Raw genomic sequence first — 22,307 nt, 5'->3', positions numbered from 1 at the left:
TCTATTCCCTTGGCCCTGCCAATAGATTTTCCAATCACTTTGTGTATTTGTTCAACTTTCTTTAATAATTATTTGTCGTGCTTCAAGTTGTCAAGGTTTCAACGAAGAAAGAAATGGCAGTTGCAGAGCCAGTAAACCGTTAAATAATTGAACTCTCAAGTCTTCAAACAGGAAGCAGTGAACAGTACAATTTGAAAACAAAAATTAATGTTAATGCTAGTTATGCAAAATTATAAATCTGCTAATCTCTAGGCGATGACACTCAGCTTCTCATCATCAATGCCATGTTCGCGAGCCATGTACCAGACGCAAGATGAGAGCGGGGCAACCCAAAACAGTGGTGTCGGAATTGGAGCCTTCATTTCTTTTTCTTTATCAAGGTAAGGATAGCAAGATGAAATGGTGGCATCTTCCATACGATATATTCCCGTATCATGACCCCATTGGTTGTTAGGGTGCACATTATAGTCCTCACAGTTACTGATGTCATCAGTAAAGTATATGCAATTCGGGCTTACTCCTGGGGATGAACTAGCCTTTATGCAGAAAGATTGGTTCCAACCTATGAATATTGCTCGATCATTATCCAGACAAGTGACACGTTCTAGGAAACCGGGATTCACAACCCGAAACACATCAAATTGAAGGGTCTTGTGAGGCTCGCAACTAGTGTGAGAATAGGTGTACGCCTTTGGGATTTCATATTGCCTGACAATCAGTAAAAGCTCACCATTTTGCAGGGTCACTAGGTAATACTTTCTATTCCACCGCTTTCCCAACGCCTTCAAGGCCTCGTAGCCTTGTTTCTCAAAGGCTTGCTTGAGCTCCGACTCAAGCATCTCTTTGGTAATATGAAACACCATCTTAGACCTTCGGCCTCTGTCTCGTACAAGGTCATATGCCTGGATCCCACTGTTGTCAAACAAGGTATAAAACAGGTTTCGAAATTCATCGTACACCACTTGGTTATAGGGCATACCCGGAAAATAGTCTTCCTGTAGACCCGTCCAGCAATTAGGATCAAAGTTAAAATCAAACCCGTCAAAATCAGTATCTTGAGTGAAATTTCGAGAAATGGGACAGTAAGCGAGGCGTCTAATACAGTCCCCCTGGATGGCCATGACAAGACAGTCACAACCGCGAGGGTCAGCCCTCGAAAGTGCCAAGCTGGAGATATGCCAGGCCATGAACTCTGGCTCTACCATATAGTAGGGATCAAGCTCGTGGCTGTCCCAACAGGTTGAAGAATCAATGCTACGTACCTTGAATTTAAGGATGTTGTTCGTCTTAGGGTCTCGTTGAACTGCTAAGACAGAAGGTAGTGTCTCCAAAGAGGGCAGCTGTACGACATCGTTAAGAAAGGGGTTGGACAGGTAGACGGAGCAGTCTTTGGTGTCGACGAACCCCAACCAGCCCATGGTGGAGGCAATGCACTTGGCAGTGTCCGGAACTTTTAGGCTCTTTTTTCGGTTAAGCCTCAAAATTTTGTCATCAGCAAGGCTGTAGAAGCAGTCTAACTTTTGGCCCGTGTTCTCGTCGACCTCAGACGGAAGCATTAGCCAGGGTGATGCAGGGTTGTTAAGCCGATCAGCCACGGCAACTGAATTTTCAGCGATAGGACGTGATGCGCTGCATCGAAAACTACGAATTGCTGTCAATGTAGACGGAGTCTGTATAAAACAAGAAGTATGAGTAATGTTTTGAGATGAAAACAATGGCGATATTGCAAAACGAGTAGAAGGTTTTAGGGTTTCCATGATTGCTTGAATCTCCCTTTTACACCCCCTTTATTTATGTTTACTGTGTACATTTACAGCCGACAAGTTTGACTTGACCCGAGTGACCCGATTCGGACCCGAGAAAACCCGACCCGACAAAACCCGAGAATATTACAACCCAAAGCCAGCCCGGCCGGATTCAATGGCGACCCGAACCCCGACATGACCCGATGATCAGTGACCCGAACCCGACCTAAACCCGACCCAATATTGACCCGACCCGATACTCGACTCGACTGACCAGATTGCCACCTCTATGTACATCCTTCTACTACTAAGAGAATAAAAATTCTTTTAGTTTTTCCTCCAAAAAGCATCTAGCTAAATAAGGTAATAAATAAAATTTTCTTTCATTACATTATTATCTTTTCAATGAATATATTCTTATAAATAAACTCTAATTTTTTAAATAAATTCATAATTATGATATTTTCATTAAAATAAAATAAAATTGATATTAAATTATAAAGTATAAGTTGCTAAATTTTTCATTAATGCAATAATTATTATTATAGAGAATAACTTGACACATGCTTACTATTAGCTTCGTGACAAAAAACATTCACTAGAAAAAATTCACAACTTAATAAAACTTTTTATTAGTTTTCAATTTCAATTCTTTTGTTTCATATCAAAATACAATGGAGTGAACTGATAAATATGATAAATATTAATGAGGTGCAAATTTTAAAAGTATAAATCCTCCTATATACTAAGGTCTCGTTTGGTTGCTCGTTGGAATTCAACTCCACCGGAATATCGAATTCATGGAATTAAACTCCCACATGAAATTCATGTGAATTAACAAAATTCGTTTGTTTGCTGATGTACGAATTCAATTACACCGGAGTTTGCAATTATCTAGGGGACCTAGGTAATCCAACTCCTACATTATGGAGGAGTTGGAAACTCCTTGGAAAATGGAATGCCTACATTATGGCAAAAAAAAAAAAAAAGCAACCAAACAAGTCTCAATTTTGTAATTCATGGGATTTTCCAACTCCCATGATTTACAAGGGGCAACCAAACTAGGTCTAAGAGAATACAACTTCTCTAAAATTTTCCCTCCAAAGTGCTCGGTACTCAAAATTATATATGGAAAACAAATTAGATTTTCATTTATTAAACTAATATTTCATTTAAAATAATCTATACATAAAAACTGTATCTCCTATAATTAACTTCGTGACGAATTTTTTTTTTTTAAAAAAAAAAAATTGATGTAGTTAAAATATTTTCATAAAAAACACAATTCATGGAATTATTCAATTCTTTTGATTAATTTTAATATTAGTTATTTTTTATAAAAATTCGCGAGATATAAATCTAAAATCTATAACTAATACACTAAAAATTAAAAGGCCTATATTTACCGTGCATTTGCGCGAGATCTATACTAGTTATAATTAACTGCCCTTCTTGGGTAGTAGTTAGAGAGGGCAAACGATTAATTTGGACTAGAATTGGGTTGCAGGGTTTTCTATCCAGTTAGGATGCGGTGTTATCCGGGTAATTTGGACTTAGATCATCTTAGGTCAGATTGTTTTGGATCGGATCATTTACAGATTTTGGTTGGTTCGAGACTTTGGGTTAGTCATTTTCAATAATAGATTATTAATCGGAATTATTTTTTTCACCTACGGGTTACTTTTTTCCGCATATATTTTTTCACTAAATTTAACGATTCGAATTATGCCGATTATTACCTGCAACCATGCTTGTACAATCTTATTGTTAGAGGTGGTAATCGGGGTTAATCGGGCGGGGTTTGGGTCGGGTCAAGTGAAGTTGTATCGGGTTTGGGCTAGTTGATGTGTTGGGTCGAGCCGGTTCAATTGGAGATCATTATCGATTTATCACATTTTTTTTGAATTTATTATTTACCATTGGATGTCAATTGTCATGGATCCATCCATCCATCCAAATTTGTATACAGTTTCCTATTGACTCCTACTGACTACTGCACACACTAATACACTTATATGGGAGTATGGAGTAACTGAGAGTACTAATTACTCATCCCAACATGTGAACGAAGCAAGCATAAATGTGTTCGCAGATGCATCAGATCAGGTCCTTACTCATTCCAACTCACATTTTAGTAATATATTTGGTGCTATGACTTGTTTGGTCTTCAACCATCTTTGACCATTCATTTTTGGTAATATGTGGTCCTAAACTACATACATCTCCTAGCAACACAATTTGAGAACCGATTGATTAATCTCACAAACATACCTCGCGATTGGCCCGAACAGACTAAATTGTATCATTAGCCCCTAAAATCGATCAATACCATGATTAAGCAACATGAAATAACCTAAGAGATCAATGTGAGGCAATAAGCATATTTATATAAAATAAGAGTTCAGAATATGGGCAGGAAACTAGCTAGTAAATCATGAACTTGTTGATTATTAGTTGAAATCCGAAACCCGGCATATATATATGATATGTAAACTGTAAAGAGTGAAGAAGATATGAGACGAGGGAAAGCGAAACAGAGTGTCGGGAATAATTTTCGATCAGGAATCAAGGACTAATCTTAATATATAGAAAATTTTTAAAGGACTAATCTTAATCGCACCCCATTCACATGGATTTCCTAATTACTCTTCATCTTCATCTTCGGTTTCGGCTTCGTTTCCCTCTTCAACTTCAAACTCTCTTACCCAACCTTCACGTTTACATCTCTTTTCATGCACTTTAGTGTCTTTGATGTTGTCGAACTTGTTCCTACAATATTTGCAAGTCTTATCTGAACTTAATTTTGCATAACCGTGATGCTTTACTTCATAATGATCCTGTAATTTATCAAGCCGAAACCATTTCTTCTTTATCCTTGGTGACTCCTTGCAAAATCGGCATTCGGCCTTTTTCACAGTTTTCTTCGGCCAGTCATGCTTCTTGTGGCGGAAAACCGCCTCCTTGCCTTTCCCCTTAGCTCTTGCCTATAGAAAATGGCAAGGAAAAGATGAACCTAGTTAATATCTTTGTTACGTTTATTAAGTAGTCAAGCAACGGTTAAATTACAAGTACTATAACTAATATCATAAAAAGAAAAGACAATAACAAAATGTAGATTTGAAATGCCTTCGTAATGATATATATGTTGGAAATATAGGGGTTTTTATTGCCTTTGGAGTGTTTCCAATTGTCCCAAATTGGTGAGGAAAAGGAAGTTTTATGGGTTTATATATACCCACCCTCCTTACTATATCACTAGTGGGTCATGGGAGGCTTTTGTGGAAGCTTTGCGAGTGTCTTAATTAATTTCGCACTCGCATGCGCGCGCGTGCCGTCCGGATCCGGATTCGGGATTTGGCAATCGCCTGCGGCGGGCTGTGCCTATCTTTTTGGGCCGGAGCCGAGTTATGAATTGGGCTGTTTTTTTTGTTGTTTGTTGTGTTGAATAAGTCAATCAACATTTGTTAGGGGAGAGTCTTTCTCCCACTAACTCGGATTTGAGGCACGATTTGGGAGTCGGTTTTGGCTCCTCAGAATCGCTCCCGGTTTGCTATAAATTCGAGTCTTCAGCAGACTTCTAAATCACACAAAAACCCAACTCTCTTCTCTCTCGTCTTCTCTGCTCTCTCATCAAATTCGGGTACCGATATTTTCTTCGTTCCAAGTCTCACGATTCGAGTGGGCGGGGCTGCGTGGGGGACCGTAGTGTTAACCTTGGGAACTACCGGCACTAGCCGATCGCCACCACGGTCGTCATTCGGAGAAATAGTTTTCAAGGCAAGTGGTTTATGCCACGACACCGCATTCGGGTTTATTTCTCATCGCTTCTATTTTTTCGTCTGCGACTGGTATTTCTATTCTCCTTCATTTCGCATCTTTCGAATAACAATTTGAAAACTATTTAGTTCTTTGTAACTATGTACATTATGTCGAAAATTGCTCCTGAATTGGCGAAATTGGAGTCGTTAGACGGTCACAATTATAAGCGTTGGTCCCGTAAACTTTTGATGTATTTTGAGCGAGTTAGAAATTGATTATGTTTTACTTAATGACTAAACCTATCACCCCTACTGATGTTGAGATGACCCCTCCTCCGCAAAGATGTTAAGTCTAATGAAGAGGATATTGCGAAATTTGTAAAGGATAACAAAGCGCTAGGTGGCATATTCGAATAATATGACAAACACCCTTTTCGACTTATTTTTGTGAATAAGTCTCGCTAAGTTTATTTGGGAGTCTTTAGAAACTAAGTATGGGGTGATGATCGGGGGAAAAAGAAGTATGTTGTGGGAAAATGGTTGGGATTTCGGATGGTCGACGGAAACCTATCATGGATCAAGTCCATGTCTATGAAAACTTATGTCTTTGATGTTGTCAATGAGGGCATGAAACTTGATGATATTTTCGTAGCTAATGTTCTGCTAGAGAAATTCCCTCCCTCCCGGTCCGATTACCGAAACCAACTCAAACATAAAAAGAAAGACTGTCCCTTAAAGAACTTATAGGACATATGAGGACCGAGGAGGCTAATCGCCTTAAAGACCTTCCCGCTAGTCAATCGTGACTGTTCGCCGTTATTCTTTCTTTGTAAAAGCTAACTGGCCGAGTCCGGTGGTCCGTCTAATCCGAGAATTATAAGGGTAAGGGTAAGGCCAAGGTTGGTCGGGGTAAGAACCAGGGTCCTGCTAAGAAGAATGGTCCAGGGAAGCATACCAAACCGGTTCCTAAGATTGAGAAAGTCTGCTAAGGGTCCTATTGTCTGCTATGTGTGCGGAAAAGATGGTCACAAAGCCTACCAATGTTCGAGAAGAAATGCGAGGCCAATGTTTTGTGACTGATGATGTTATTGCGTTTGTGGTTGTGGAAGCTAATCGGTGGGTAATGTTCTTGAATGGGTCTTGATCTGGAGCTTCGAGACACCTATGTCTTTGATAGGGGTTTATTTGCCGAGTTCGAGGAAGTTCTTTGATGGGGAATGCGTCTACATGGGTAATTCTTCATCCGCAAAGATCACAGCAAAGGCAAGATCTTTCTCAAACTCACCTCGGGAAAACACTTGCTCTCAGTAATGTTTTGTTTGTACCCTCATTGCGTCGAAACCTTGTGTCTGGTGCCTTATTAAACAAAGCTGGTTTGAAACTTGTTTTTGAGGCTGACAAGGTGGTAATGTCGCGTAATGGGGAATTTGTGGGCAAGGGTTATCTTTCTGGGGGTCTTTTTGTATTGAACTCGATTCTCGCTATTAATAATATTGCATCTTCTTCTCGCTTATATCGCCGAGTCTATTGATATTTGGCATGGTAGGTTAGGTCATGTGAATGTGGATTATATTAAAAAACTTAGAACTATGAGTTTAATTCGGAGTTTGACGAGTCAAGAATTCTCTAAATGTGCTAGCTGTGTTGAGGCTAGGTTTACAAAGAAACCTAGTAAACCTGTGACTACTAGGAACACGAGTCTTCTTGAATTAATTCACACCGACCTAGCTGACTTCAAAAATGTTGCAAGTAGAGGTGGCAAGAATTATTATGTTACGTTTATAGATGACTGTTCTAGATACACCCGTGTCTATTTGCTTAAGACTAAAGATGAAGTTGAACACTCTTTTATAAACTTTAAGAATGAAGTTGAAAACCAACTTGTGAGAAAAATTAAAAGGGTAAGATCTCGATAGAGGTGGTGAGTATAAATCCAGTTATCTAGCCGACTTTTGTGTTGCAAACGGTTTAATACATGAGACTAGTCCACCTTATTTACCCCAATCCAATGGTGTAGCTGAACGTAAAAATAGAACCTTAAAAGAAATGATGAATGCTATGCTTTTAAGTTCTGGCCTATCTGACGATATGTGGGGGAAGCAATACTTTCGCTTGTCACATTCTTAACCGTGTACCTCATAAGAAAATTGACAAGACCCCTATGAGATTTGGAAGGGCTATCCTCCTAACCTAAGTTACCTTAGAGTATGGGGGTGTTTGGCTAAAGTGGGCTTACCTGATTTTAGAAGACCTACCGTTGGACCTAAGACCTATGATTGTGTGTTTATAGGTTATGCTCAAAATAGCTCTGCTTATAGATTTATGTCTTTGAGTGACCGTTTATATCTCGAGGCTAGAGATGCCGAATTCTTCGAGCATGTTTTTCCCTTTCGTAAAAACTGTTGTACCATCTCCTAGTTTATCTGTTGCATCTCATGATTTGTCTTCACATGCTAGTAGTAGTAGCACTTCTATTGATGTTCCTGTTGAACCTAGAAGAAGTAAAAGACCTAGATGCCCAAAGAACTTTGGTGATGATTATGATACAACTATGTTGTCTGAACTTGGATACACTGTTTGTGCTAGTGATGAGTTTGTTTCAGCCTTTTTAATAGAAGATGACCCAAAAACTTATAGTGAGGCAATGAAATCCATTGATGCTAATTTTTGGAAAGATGCTATTAAAAGTGAACTTGACTCTATTGTGTCAAATCAGACTTGGGAGTTGACTGATTTACCTAAAGGTAGTAAACCCATTACGAGTAAATGGATCTTTAAAAAGAAAATGAGACCTGACGGTACAATAGAGAGGTTCAAAGCTAGACTTGTAGTTAGAGGCTTTACACAAAAGAAGGGTATTGATTATTTTGATACTTACTCTCCTGTGACCAAAATTTCGACTATTAGGACTCTTGTCGCCTTAGCTGCTATTCATAACCTTGTTATACATCAGATGGATGTCAAAACTGCCTTTTTGAATGGTGAACTAAGGGAAGAGATCTAGATATCTCAACCTGAAGGTTTTGTGATTGAGGGTCAAGAGAGTAAAGTGTGTAAACTGAACAAGTCACTTTATGGACTGAAACAAGCACCTAAACAGTGGTATGAGAAATTTAACAACACTTTGATAAGTAATGGCTATGTGGTTAACAATTCTGATTCATGTGTTTATTCAAAAGTAATAGAATCTGATTGTGTGCTTATATGCCTTTAAGATAACAGCTTTAACGGCGTTTAAAAAGGACTTTAGCGGCATTTGTAAACGCCGCCAGAAGCTTTAACAGCATTTAGTCTTATGCCGCTAGATCCAATGTCGCTAAAAGTCATAGTGGCATTTATCAGTTACGCTGGTAAAAGTTAATATAAACGCTGCGAGATCCCGAATTCCGAGGCCACCATATAATTGCAATTTAATTGTATCCAATAAAAAAAAATCAAAAGTATTTTTCATTATTTTTTTTCTTGCAGCATTTTTTATTTATCATTTGTGCATGTGTTACTCTGTTCATCTTTCTTGGCATTGTTTTTCTGAATATAAAATGTAACTATTGAAAGAAAACAAAAAACTTATAAAATGACAACTGTACCATAGAGAAAAGAACTTTAATATATCAAATTGTCACTACAAAAGTCTAATATAGATATGAGTTCATTATATTAAAATCTAGTCAAAGTTAACAAAAATCAATTTGCTGGGGTTTATAAATGGCTAATATAAATAACATGTACTCCAACATTCACAAAAGCTTCAATTGACATCCATGCTCTGGTACCCTGATCTCACACCGCAACGGCCATTACTTGTAACTTGATTCTAATAAGGCTTTGTCAAAATCAAAATGTCATCCATCATCCTCCTTATACGTAAAATCCTGGGAAAAGGAAACCAAACACCAACTATAATATGTATTTTTTTTTACAGATTTAAAGCTTACACGAGACACAATAATAAGCCAATATAAATTAAAGTCGATTTCCGCATTCCTACCGCACCTTTAAAAACCATGTTGAGAAGGCAATATGAGGAAATTAACAATTGTAAATATGTCACAGCAACCTAAAATCAAATATGCCCACCACCATACAGCAAGTCCGCTATTGGTTGAGTTAACTGATGGTGTTTTGTGTTTATTACACAACACCAATAACTAAGTAAACATGCCAAAGAACTCCAACAAGGCAACAACCTATTGGATGCTGTGAACAAACAAGCATACTCCACAAGCAAGCTAATATGTAACAATGTAAAATATCAAGATGAAGACTTACTTAAGGTTTTCTTGTGGTCATTTATAAGAACTAAAAGAAGGATTGCAGCTATGTTGTATTGTGATTGAGAATATCTCTACCAAATAAAGCCACGTATGCAAAACGTTTGGATCCAGCAGTGTGTGTAATAACTTGGCACCTACGACTCATTCGATTTTTGACACTGCGCTCATGTCCAGTATCTATTATAAAAAAAATTCTTTAACCAAATAAAGTTTGTAGAACACCAGCTGTAAGATTTTTGAACCAATTAAAGAACCTTAAACGAACGTTCAAATCATACCTTCCCTTTACTTGAACTCCAATAAGTCACTAGTGAAATCCATTGGTCCGGTGGTACGCTTCCAGGTTTAGCATTCAAAACTTTGCTTACATTTCCACGATTTGGTTCGTAAAAGTCATTTATCAGCTGAGCCTTGAAATTACTTCACTTTCTTCCCATTGATTGCAGCACATACTTTGCAGCCTTAACGTCTGGAATAATAAATTTCGACTGTACCAGTTTCAGAGAGCAAGAACAAACTAATAAGGAAAATAAATTTCGTATAAGTAATAATCATTTCTATTTATCATTCAGAAAAGCCACCTTAACAATTTGAAGTAGTTCATTCTTTTTCTTCTTTGGAACTAGTCTCCAATCCGGAGGATAGCTCAAAGAGCACAATGCAGGGTTCCTCGCCACAGTAAAAATGAAATGAGCAAGCTGAGAACATTCACCCCTCACCGGTTGCCAACATGTATTGCAGTTAACAGGCATCCTCTTATAGCTCAAAGAGCACAATGCAGGGTTCGTTCTTTTTCATATAAACTGACCGTCTTACAACTTAAAAGAGTTCTGATGATGATCAGCGTTTAATCCCAAACATGTTAAGATTCATACAGTCATGAATATTGTTTTCTCACTTGGACTTCATTTACATCTCCATTCTTGATCAATCACAAATGACTTGTGCCAAACTGACGAAGCAAATTCGAGAAGCAAATGACCGCCATCTCCTACAGTTGAACATTAATTATCCCTTTGACACAAAATTCGGCTGAAAGTAGAGCACAGGTAGAAAACAAGCAAACTCACTTACCCACATGAGTGATGCTCATCTATGTAGCTAAATATTATAGTTAGACAAAATCCAGATTTCACACCCTCGTGACAACCAAAGTTGAAATCAGGTCAATAAAACCAAACAAACCAATCTCAAATACACTACTGCAACTACAAGTATTTCTTTATTATTCATATTTTTGATTAATTACACCTTTATTATCCTCTAAGCACAAAATTCGACCAACCAAGTCTATCTGCTTATTATGTTTAATCTTTAGCCAAATTGGTACCAAAGTCAAAATCTAATCTAGATGATAGAGTGGGCATGAACTACTGTAATTAAATTGGACAATTGATAAAGTGGACATGAGGTATAAGATTAGGTTTTAGGTTTTAATTAATAATTGATAAAGTGGGCATGTACCAGGAGAAATTACTACATTATATCGAGAATAAGCCGCAATTAAACTAAACACAGAGAAATTGCGCTTCCTGAGGAACTTATTAATTTAACAACGGCCACAACAACTACGACGATAACAAAGACGACTACGACGACAACAACAACAAGAACAACATTATCAATTAAATTACAAAAGGATGAAAAAATTGACCTCAAACAGTACGCCGAGCATCGCCATTTGAATTTGGTGAACCTCCAGAATAATTAGGTTTACGATTCTGAACATTCAATTTCTGAGAAATTATCATAAATTTTGGGTAAAATTAAAGAATACTAAAATAAAGTGAGCGAATTAGGGAAATTAGGGTTAATTGGATAATTTTTTCCTCAAGTATCAAAATTTAATCATAAAAAAACATACCTTTTGTTTGCAGATGATGAATTTCCTTTGCTCTCTCACGTTGGATGAGTTAATTTGCAGAAAATGATGCTAGAGAGTAGAGAGGAGATAGAATATAATGTTGGCTTTTAGGTTAGAAGAGAGAATAAATTAGGCATTTTTTTAAGAGGTAAATTGATAAGGAAATTGATAAATGGGCGCCAGATAGAAAACTTGTGCGCGCAAAGTCGAAAATGATATAAGGCGGCATTTACATCAAATGTCATGTTAAATGCCACGAAAAGTACATTTTAGGTGGCATTTGTAATTTGTGCTGTTAGATAAATGCTGTCTAATAATGGACTTGTTGTAGTGACATGTTAATACTTGGTAATAATTTAGAGGTGATAATTAGAACCAAAGAATTTTTGTCATCACATTTTGAGATGAAGGACTTAGGAGAAGCTGATGTTATCCTAGGAGTTAAGGTCATCCGAAACCCCAATGGAATCTGTCTAAGTCAATCTCATTATGTTGAAAAAGTGTTGAAAAAGTTTAACTGCTTTGATGATGTGCCTGCTAGAACACCCTATGATCCTAGTGTACACTTGTGTAAAAACTTGGGCAAGAGTGTTTCCCAAGAAGAGTATGCTAAAATCCTAGGTAGTGTGATGTTTTTAATGAATCGTACTCGACCAGGATATTGCTTATGCGAGTTAGTAGATCGAGTCGTTATACACATAACCCTAGTAATGAACACTGGAATGCTCTTCGTCGTTTACTAAAATACCTAAAAGGAACAGTTGACTTATGTTTGCATTATAGTAAATTTCGCTTTGTGTTAGAGGGATATTGTGATGCGAACTGGGTTGCAGGTAACGATGAGATCTGTTCTACTAGTGGTTATGTCTTTACCATGGGTGGAGGTGCTATATCGTGGAAGTCCTCTAAACAGACTTGTATCGCACGCTCTACCATGGAATCTGAGTTCATAGCTCTTGAGTTGGCAGGACAAGAGGTGAATGGTTGAGAAACCTTTTAGGCGATATACCAGTGTGGGGCGGACGGCTAACACCGGTCTCTCTACACTGTGACTCGCAGGCTGCTATTGGTGTTGCAAAGAATAGTGTCTATAATTCAAAAAAGAGACATATTCGAATAAGGCACGCTGCAGTTAGACAACTCCAAGACAATGGAGTGATTGCTTTGGACTATGTGAAGTCCGAAAACAATCTTGCTGATCCCTTTACTAAAGGGCTGGCTAGGAGACTAGTCGTTGATACGTCGAGGGGAATGGGGCTTAAGTCCTTAGGTCAAGAGTGAGACTTGACTAAGTCTAAAGCTTCTATTCCTATGGCGTCGTATGATTCATAGCCTTAATGGTGGTGCTTTTGAGACGCACTTGATGGATCATACACCAGGTTGGACTTAGGTCCTTAATGACTCACGTGAGAAGTGCTGTTGAGAAGCACTTGAGCCACCTATGCAGGTGTGATGATCACAAGACTATGAGAAGTCATGTGAACATGTCCGCAATACCAAGTTAAACGCATTACTCTAAAAGAGCGCGTTGCACTTTGTGAACGATCTTAATCAAGGTATGATATGTGTTGTGGGGGTATCGATGAAGCTCGGCTAGGAATTCAAATCGCAAGATATTCTCTCGCTGTAAGTAAGTTGTTTCCTCATTTCACTAAAGTGTCAATTCAAATCGAAAGATATTGATACCTAAGTATCCAATCCTTCCTTTACCCAAGAATTTCTTTCTCTGTCTCTGGCGCCCCTAGTGGGGGATTGTTGGAAATATAGGGGCTTTTATTGCCTTTGGAGTGTTTCCAATTGTCCCACATTGGTGAGGAAAAGGAAGTTTTATGGGTTTATATATACCCACCCTCCTTACCATATCACTAGTGGGTCATGGGAGGCTTTTGTGGAAGCTTTGCGAGGTGCTTAATTCAGCTCGCACACACGCGCGCGCGCGTGCCCGTGCCCGAGCCCGGCCCGGCCCGGATTCGGGATTCGGGATTCGGGATTTGGCAATCGCCTGCGGCGGGCTGTGCCTATCTTTTTGGGCCGGAGCCGAGTTATGAATTGGGCTGTTTTTTTTGTTGTTTGTTGTGTTGAATAAGTCAGTCAACCTGACTGTTAGTGGGGAGAGTCTTTCTCCCACTAACTCGGATTTGAGGCACAGTTTCAGGAGTCGGTTTTGGCTCCTGTAACTGCTCCTGGTTTGCTATAAATTCGAGTCTTCAGCAGCTTCTAAATCACACAAAAACCCAACTCTCTTCTCTCTCGTCTTCTCTGCTCTCTCATCAAATTCTGGGTACTGATATTTTCTTCGTTCCAAGTCTTACAGTTCCGAGTGGGCGGAACTGCGTGGGAACTGTAGTGTTAACCTTGGGGAACTACCGGCACTAGCTGATCGCCACCACGGTCGTACCGGAGAAATAGTTTTCAAGGCAGTGGTTTATGCCACGACACTGCATTCGGGTTTATTTCTCATCGCTTCTATTTTTTCGTCTGCGACTGGTATTTCTATTCTCCTTCTGTTTCTGCATCTTTCGAATAACAATATAGAACTAAAAACAGTGATTCATATGAACAATGCAAGTTAAGGGAAGTAAGTGAAAGATCATGCTTGCCATTAGCCCTTGGTGTGATGGTGGCGCGCTACCCGCACCAACCGGGGAATATGAGGCAAAAGTATTGGAAGCCAAATTGCTAGGGCTCGAACCACTAAACGTGGGACGATTGGTGGGTTGCATTTCGACTTGAGTCGTATTAGGCGTTGATTGGCTACACCCCATTACTACAAGATATGTGAGGAAAGAAAGTTTTTGATTTGGGTTAGTAACTAGATAAGAAAGCTATAGAGAGTATATGAGAGGGATGCACTTAGTGAAAGAAGACTAAATGATTTAGTTTGAGATTGATGCATGTATGTATATATCAACGTTTATATAGGCATTACACCATTAAGCTTGTTGGTGGCTAGGTCCGTAATTTATCTAGTTTTCTAACGGGGCGTTTGTTTCGTGCACGAGTATGGGTTTGGAATCAGGAATTATATTCAGATGGTATAAGTTTGAAACTTGATTCCTCATACCTTGTGTTTGTTTTATTTTTGAGTGATATGGGTTTGAACCTCATTTAAAGTTAAAATGCGTAAATTAAAATATTATAAATAATAATTTTCTATATTAGAAAATCATGAAAATAGTTATCTAGTCAAATAAGTATATAAAAAATTGGATTTACAATAGGTTATAATTTATTTTTTTCATATTTTTATTCATTTTAGTTTGATACCCTTAGAGCAATAGCAATAGTAGTTCTTAATATTGGGGTTATCACTAATAACCTTGTTTTTAAAGTTCTTCTATTGCATTGAAAAGTTGTTCTTATTTTTAAAAATAAAGTTCTAAAATAAGAACCAAATTTTTAAATATGGGAATATGTATAACCAATAAATTAGCTTTGTAAAATGTGAAAAACACTTCAACATTGTCTATTTTTAAGTAAATTTCATTTAAGAAATTTTATATTAAGTTCTTCCATTGTAAACAAAAGTTCTTAAGTATTGAAATTGACGTAATATGACATGGCATAGAAAGAACTTTATATAAAGTTCTTCTATTGCTATTGTTCTTCTCATAGTCACCTCCTTTATTAGGTATGAGAAACTCATACCTCATGGGTTTGAGGTACGGGTATAAAACCATTGTATTTATCAAACAAACACTTGGTATGAGTTTGGCTCATTCCAAACTCATACCTCATACCTTTTTTTTTTTTTTTTTGTGAATCAAACACCCCTTAAGTGAGTCGGCCTCTCAATAATACAAGTACTACTTATTATGTATTCCGTAGTCCGTACATGGGTATAACCGAGTCAATTTGAGTTCGAGTTCGGGTGGGCTCAAAATCGGCTCATAACTCTCCGAGCTTAAAGATTTAAAGCTCGGAATAGGCCCGAGCTCGATTTAATTATTATTAATTGATCCAATTTTGAGGGTCACTTTAGTTTAGTGTAAGAATGTGAGATTTTTTTTTTTTTAGACCATTCGGGTTTAGTCTGAAGATTTGAGCTAGTAGGACCACTCGAACTAAAACCCTCTCTCATAAGTTTTAATCATCATCCTCCTCCTCTATCAATGGCTTCCGACCTCTTCGACATGTATTCTCAGCAACTTCTTATTCTTCAATCTCTACAAAACAACAAGAAGAATAAGAACATCCATCTTCATTTCTCCCCAATTTTTTATGGGAAAATCTAGGGTTTTCTGAGCGACAATCTATCTACATCTCCGCCAGAATCACAGCATCCCAGCGAGCGAATAGGTTTGACTTTAACTGCGAATGCTAATTCTGTCATTAATTTTTTCAAGTCACATGGTTTTCATGATTCTCATATTAGGAATGTTGTCTCTTGTGAACCTCGGATATTAACTTATAGTAGGATTGATAAAACCCTAATTCCTAAATTTAAGATTCTTCAAGATTTGGGTATTTCTGGTTCCGATTTAATTTCTGTTATTTCAGCTAGCCCCAGACTTATTCTCGGACATTTAGAGCCTGTACTTTAGGATTTGATGGTAATTCTCGGTACTCCTGACAATTTAGTTTCATTTTTTAAGAAACGGCGACCGTTTTTCGCAAGCACATTGTGTCTTGGTCATCTGCTTTCTAATGTGCGTTTGCTGGAAAAAGATTATGGCTTTTAGACCGACATTATAAGGTACCACATTGTTCGTCACGAAGGGGCCTATTTGAGGAACTCAGAGTTATTTAGAGAGACATTGATGGAATGTTTTGGCACGGCATTCACATCTTTGGGAGCCTTTCAACAGAGCTCATTGAGCCTAAGATTCGGTTGTTTAAGAGCTTTGGTTGGAACCAATCTCATATCATGACAATTATCAACAAGTTCCCTCATTTCTTAATCATATCTGAAGCAAGGCTTAGAAAATCTTTGGAGTTTCTCATGAATGAAATGGGTTATGAGCCTGCATTCTTGGCATGCCGTCCTGCCCTCTTCACATATAGCCTTGAAAAGAGACTTGCCTAGACAAAGAATCTTGGTCGTGTTGAGGGAGAAAGGCTTGATTGCAACTGCTTGCTCTTTATACAATGTCGCTACTTTGACCGAATCTAAGTTCTTCCATAAGTTTGTTCAGCCATTCAAGGATGATGTACCTGATCTCTATCAAGAATATTTTGCAATCAGAGGTTGTCAGACTAATGAAATGGAAATAGGTGCTGCTTGAAAGACGGGTAAAAGTTAATATCAAACTCTGAATTCATTTGTTTGCTTCATAAATGCTAGTCCCTCAATTCTACTTGGTTCTTTGCACTTGCAATTTCTCCTCACAGTTCTTAAAATGTAGAGAAAGTTAGAAACCAGTTAAGTGTAGCACCTAGCAAGTACTATTTATAAATATTATGTGGTTAAGGGTTATTCTAGACGTCTAGTTATGGAGATGGATTTTTATCTGTTAGTTCTTCAATTGTTGGCTTGTTGCGCCTTCTTGGGTACCATGATTTAGAATCTTAATTAAAATATCCGTTTCCAAAGATTGTTACCAACTTACCATGATTTAAGTTCTTAACATCAATATCATATGATTCATATCTATAGGCATTCATTCATCTGCCATCATTTTATTGTTCATGTGCTTGAACGAAGACTTATAAGCGGCTGGTAGACCTGATACCTCTAAATTGTCCTCTGTAAAATGCAAGGATAAAACAAAATTTGATCAATTCAGTATGGGTATTGACCGGGATGTAGTATTTGGGTCTTTGGTGGCTAGAGCAGAATTCTACTCTTTTTCCAGCATAGGCGCACTCTTATCTTTGGGGATGGTTATTTTTCGAGCTTCTTTGAGGGGTAAAGTGGATGATGGTATTATAATAGGATTTATTCAACAAAATTCGTCTTCTGTACTCCCTTTTATTGCACTGATGTCAATGAGTTGTGTTCATTTTAAAAAAAGAAAAGAAAAAAAGAGCCCTCACATGTTCTTTAAAATGTACTTCATACAATTGGAAGGGAGAGAATATTTGTTACTCCATGCTCATGTACTTAGGGTCCATTGTCCACTATTGCTTCTTCATTGCTTTGAGAATATATATTTTTTCTCAAAGAAATAAAATATCACCAGGAACATTGAGTTTGGAGGGGTGATTGATAGGAGTATGCTAACTGGAAATCTATCCTGCAGCATTGGTATCTTTGTCAAACATAGGAGTAAAAAAAACTACCTTTCGATTAATATAAGACTAACTATTTTGATTGGATGTCTTGTTGGACACTCTATTTTCCTCAAAAGTTCACTAATTTAACATATTTTTTTGATGCGTCACACTACCAACTTTAAACGTTGCATTAAATTTAACTTCCTGGTTAATAACTTCCAAAATTATTCTCTTCTTTCCCAATTTATACTGCTAACTTGTAGCTTGGAGAAGAGAGTAATGCCGAGACACAAGATTCTGGTGGCTTTGAAGGGACAGGTTTGATTGAGGGGGATCATTTTATCGGTGAAGTTATACGTTCTCCTGAAACTCTCTTCTTGAACAAGTCATGTTCATACTTTGGGCTTACAGGTAGCTAAAAGGAATGTTTTGATGCTTTCAAACCCAGATCTCAAAATCCCGTCTTTCACGAGCGTACCAACCATAAATAAATTGATTATCATTTTTTATGTGATGCTATTAAAGATGGTCTCATTACTCGTCTCATGTGTCTGCTACTGAACAACTTGCAGATTTGTTTATGAAGGCGCTCGGTGTTACTCGTCTCACGTACTTGCTTGGCAAGTTGGGCATCCTGAACCCGTATGCTCCAACTTGAGGGGGGTAACGAGATTACTAGTGTTTAGGCCCATCTTTCCTATATGTCTTATAAGCTTGATATAGTTGTAACCCTGCGTTGTACTGTGTTATTTATACGCTTATTAGATGAATGAGAAAGCAAGTCGTTTTGTTAGTACCAATTACGTATCTTAGCAATATGTCATGAGGTGGTCTAAAGTTGTTTGTGATGTTTTGGCACTTACCAAGACTGATTCTGATTCCATCCATAGGATGCTAATCTGCATTTGATTATTAGGGACCTAACACATCTGGAAGTCCAATTTTCTTGCTTGACTAGAGTCTAGAGTTTTATTTACCCACCAAAAGCATATTTATATTTCCAGTTTTTCTTCTAGTTCTTTTGTTATGCCTTTCACTTTTCCCAGTTATACCCAACTTTTATGTATTTATGTGTTAGCTTTCGTTAAAATCTGGAAATGGGGATCGTTACAAGACAAGCTCCAAGTGTCCTAGCCGCTTTAATCAGCAGCATACTTCAGATCACAGGTTTGAGCTTATGAAGCCACTTGAACTTTCAACAAGCTTAACGTTCCAGCTTGTTGGAGAACATATTGTAAATAGCTCTGGAATTCCAGTTGTTGCGATCAGTGCTCTTGAAGATTCTTCTGATGGCTGGATTGCCGTTGATTCTGCTGATTTTCAGCACAACATTGATGATAATTCCCCCGACGGGAATCATGCTACTTGTACATTCGAAGACATTATGGGCGAGTCTGCACCTGTAGAATTTAGTGATGCTGTGGAATTTAGCGATCATGCTCTAGAGACTTCTGGTGATTATGTTGATTTCGTAGCTCGCCATGATAGTGACATGGAGGATCAAGCAGATCAGAGGACTCTCCAACTGCTTGAAGGACTGTTCTCCTAGTCACATTGTCATAAAGGGAGTCAGAAGATTTGTGTTGGTACTGTCAAGACTCGAACTGAGGTCATGAGTAGCACAGACCTGGCTGGCTAACAAGTCATTCCCAGATCACTTCTGGTGTGATGATTTTTGGGTGTGCAGTTATTGGCTTCTTTCTGGTATTGCTAGTTGGGGTTGGGTCATTTCATGTTGGTCTCCCTAAGTTGGTTTATTTGGATTCCTTGGGGTCTTTCGAGTTGTACTTCGGATTAGGTTCATTTTGGGTTGGGTAATTTGGTTCAAGTCAATTTTGCCAAGGCTAACTACCATCCTGGTGACATTATCAGGGAAGCCAGCTGCCATTGACAAGTCTGACATTTGCATTGCTTGAAGACATAATAAATGTATGCTTTAAGAACCTGCTGCTGTTTCCTTCCAATCTCGAAGCAAAGGGAACAAAAGACAACTTGGAAATGGGTTAGGGTTACTTATGATCAAGTATTTAAACATTAGGCAACCTCACAATACTCTACTTGATCCCATAATCGTAATGGTGGGAATAATTTACAGGAATTAGAGCGATTTTAGTGTTTGACTCTCCATGACACCTCGATGGAAATGACTACGGTGATCAGCCTGCGTGCGTTAGGGGCAATGGTACGTATTTGAAAGGTGTTAGGCACCCAATGCTCGCCACGGAAAAACTCTACTGGTTGCTATAATAGATTTAGGATAAAGAATGATGTGGGAGAGGAAAAGCATTTGAGAAAGGATGTATTTACCAATTACCACTGGGTATGTGACGACTGTTTATTGTTGAGAGCAATGTGCTCAATCTTGTTGCTGGTTATTTACTTGTATGATTATACGGAGTAATTTTGTAAATCGAAGCTTCATTTTTCTCATTATTTTTAGCTGCCGTTTTTCTTTTATGAAACCCCTGTGGCCTGTGCTGTGTATAAGCTGAAATCTTGGAATAAATCGACCTGGGCTGTCAATTACTGTTGTGTACTTCCTTCCATACGAGCAATAGTTTGGTCCGCAGCTCTCTTAGGCCTATACTCGTACTCAGATAAAAAAAGAAACACAAATTCTTTCATATGATTATATGAATGTTCTCATAATGAGAGAGTATTCTAAGTTGTAACTATGTTACTCAAAAGGGAGCATTTTTCATGCTGTTGGTCGCCATATAACCTTGTGGTAGCCAACTTTCCTATTGTTTCATATTTATGCTAAGGTTTCATCTTGATCGATATTACCTGTTGATCAATTGGTAATTATTACTCAGTACAAATTACCTCACAAAAAAGTGGGTAAACAGTATATGGATAAAAACAGGTACGTAAGAAAAGAAAAAGACGAAGATAATTACAAAGTAATGTTCAAACTCACGAGCAATAGCGAAAGGATAGTCGTAAAACGGAAGTGGAAAAGGGAGGTAGTGGAATCTTTGAATAGGGAAATGTGTTTTTATCAGATTATCAGTAGTTTGAGTCTCATATGATTGGCTTAAAATATCCACACGTTTGTGTATTTATTTATGGAATTTGTTTTTGTCACTTGTCTAACATCCTCCTCATTATTAGTCAATACCTTTCTTAGGGCTCCTTCTAGCAAGGTGAGTATTCCATGGAGGTAGAAGCTTGAGTTTGAGAGATTCGGAGATTTTGGAATGGATACAAATTTCCTTGTTTGATAATTATAGTACTTCGATTTAATTATTTATCTTTCTAGTTTAGCAGTGTGTAAAGATAACACGGGATGAGAAGACATGTTATCCAAATACTATGCATGGATAACATTTCTGGGAGGGAAAGAGAGAGATGACTGAGACGAAATAGAGGAGAGAGAGTTTCTTTTCAAATCTTACATCGATAGAAAAACTTTTATTCATTTCAGAGCCTAAAGATTTAATCTCTATATGTCGTCTCATTCATTATCCTCTTGACTTTTTACTAACCGTGCAAGGAAAATTGTACCCTCCCTCAACCACCCTTCAATTCTCCTACAAGTAAATATCATTCAAACAAGTCTTTAGTTGCATAGTGCAATTTCCTCGAAATTTAATTAAGCTAATGTAAACGTCACTTGTCAAATATTGTTCCGACATAAAAGAGAAAGTCGTGTGTACAATCAAATAAAACGATAAGATAATAACTTATAGTACAGTATAGGGATTGGTGATTGGCTTAGTTAAGAAAAATCACATGTAGGTCTCCAATATTGGCGAAATAGAGAAGAGTGATCTAGCTTATAACCCAATGGGCTACTCCACCCATTGCCAATTGGTTTTGGGATAAAACCTCCTTAAACTTGAAAAGTAGACACTCTCTTCTTCACGACGGATGCGGCCGAGACCCATATGCGATCCAACATTAGTAAAGTTTTTGTCCATAAAATTTAGTAGGATTATGTTCAAAAGTTAAATTGATATTCATCAAAGGTGTTTGGATATGATTAGTATCTTTTGAAGATCTTACGTCTTAACCTTTGTTTCAATAGGAGAATTTGATTGGATTTTAATGGCTATATAACATTATTCAGTTAATCTTACACTTCCTTCATTCAACTCTACTCTACCACTTTATTTTTTTATAATTGCTAACACTTATTTTACGCGTTAAATATCGTTAACTACGTATTTGCAAAAATTATAAAAGTTAGATATTTTTAATGTACTCGTAAAGACGAATCAAACAAGATCCCACGTAAATTTATTTCCACTTATGTATTGAGAGAAATTTGCAATTAAATGTTTACTTGTAAATAGTGTACAAAAATGAAATTGGTAGAGTGGAGTTGAATGGAGAAATTACAAAACAGCTTAAAAAATAGCTGACTTTCTAAAAGAAGTATATAAACTTTCCTTGCAATTGTACTAATGTAAAAATTCGTAAAATGCTTAACATATGTAGAATACGAGAAAAAGGAACATACATCGGATGTACTACCTCAAATTTATTTGTTTTTTTGAGCATATGT

General features: G+C 37.6%; 2 protein-coding genes and 1 long non-coding RNA gene across 9 annotated transcripts; 1 reads left to right on the top strand and 2 right to left on the bottom strand.

Annotated features, from left to right (window-relative positions):
- Positions 1-104: 104 nt before the first annotated feature.
- LOC141607565 (uncharacterized) lies at positions 105-1,797 on the bottom strand. Its single transcript, XM_074426920.1, has 2 exons — positions 1,263-1,797; positions 105-995 (listed from the first exon to the last, which is right to left on the bottom strand). The coding sequence occupies exons 1-2, from the start codon at positions 1,755-1,757 to the stop codon at positions 249-251; spliced, it is 1,242 nt and encodes a 413-aa protein (XP_074283021.1). The 5' UTR covers positions 1,758-1,797; the 3' UTR covers positions 105-248.
- A 7,295-nt stretch (positions 1,798-9,092) lies between these two features.
- On the bottom strand, positions 9,093-11,975 carry LOC141607553 (uncharacterized). 5 transcript variants are annotated; one of them, XR_012526929.1, is made up of 4 exons: positions 11,642-11,975; positions 10,056-11,498; positions 9,773-9,954; positions 9,093-9,375 (listed from the first exon to the last, which is right to left on the bottom strand). It is a non-coding gene; the product is annotated as an uncharacterized LOC141607553 (long non-coding RNA). The 5 variants fall into 5 exon arrangements; XR_012526926.1 differs by having other exon boundaries at positions 9,773-10,265; positions 10,359-11,498; XR_012526928.1 differs by having other exon boundaries at positions 9,773-10,768; positions 11,432-11,498; positions 11,642-11,863.
- Positions 11,976-15,635: 3,660 nt separating this feature from the next.
- On the top strand, positions 15,636-20,307 carry LOC141607543 (uncharacterized). Of its 3 annotated transcripts, none has more exons than XR_012526922.1 (2): positions 15,636-16,873; positions 18,370-18,597. XR_012526922.1 is itself a non-coding variant. In XM_074426899.1 (2 exons), exon 2 carries the CDS (start codon positions 18,975-18,977, stop codon positions 19,344-19,346), a length of 372 nt encoding a protein of 123 aa, XP_074283000.1. In that variant the 5' UTR covers positions 15,644-16,873; positions 18,876-18,974; the 3' UTR covers positions 19,347-20,307. The 3 variants fall into 3 exon arrangements, 1 of the variants encoding a protein (XP_074283000.1); XR_012526921.1 differs by lacking the exon at positions 18,370-18,597 and adding an exon at positions 18,061-18,363; XM_074426899.1 differs by lacking the exon at positions 18,370-18,597 and adding an exon at positions 18,876-20,307 and having other exon boundaries at positions 15,644-16,873.
- Positions 20,308-22,307: the final 2,000 nt, after the last annotated feature.

This window comes from Silene latifolia, chromosome 1 (assembly GCF_048544455.1).
Source record: "Silene latifolia isolate original U9 population chromosome 1, ASM4854445v1, whole genome shotgun sequence".
In the NCBI taxonomy this organism is placed as follows: Eukaryota; Viridiplantae; Streptophyta; class Magnoliopsida; order Caryophyllales; family Caryophyllaceae; genus Silene; species Silene latifolia.
This window is presented reverse-complemented; position numbering and strand designations above follow the sequence as displayed.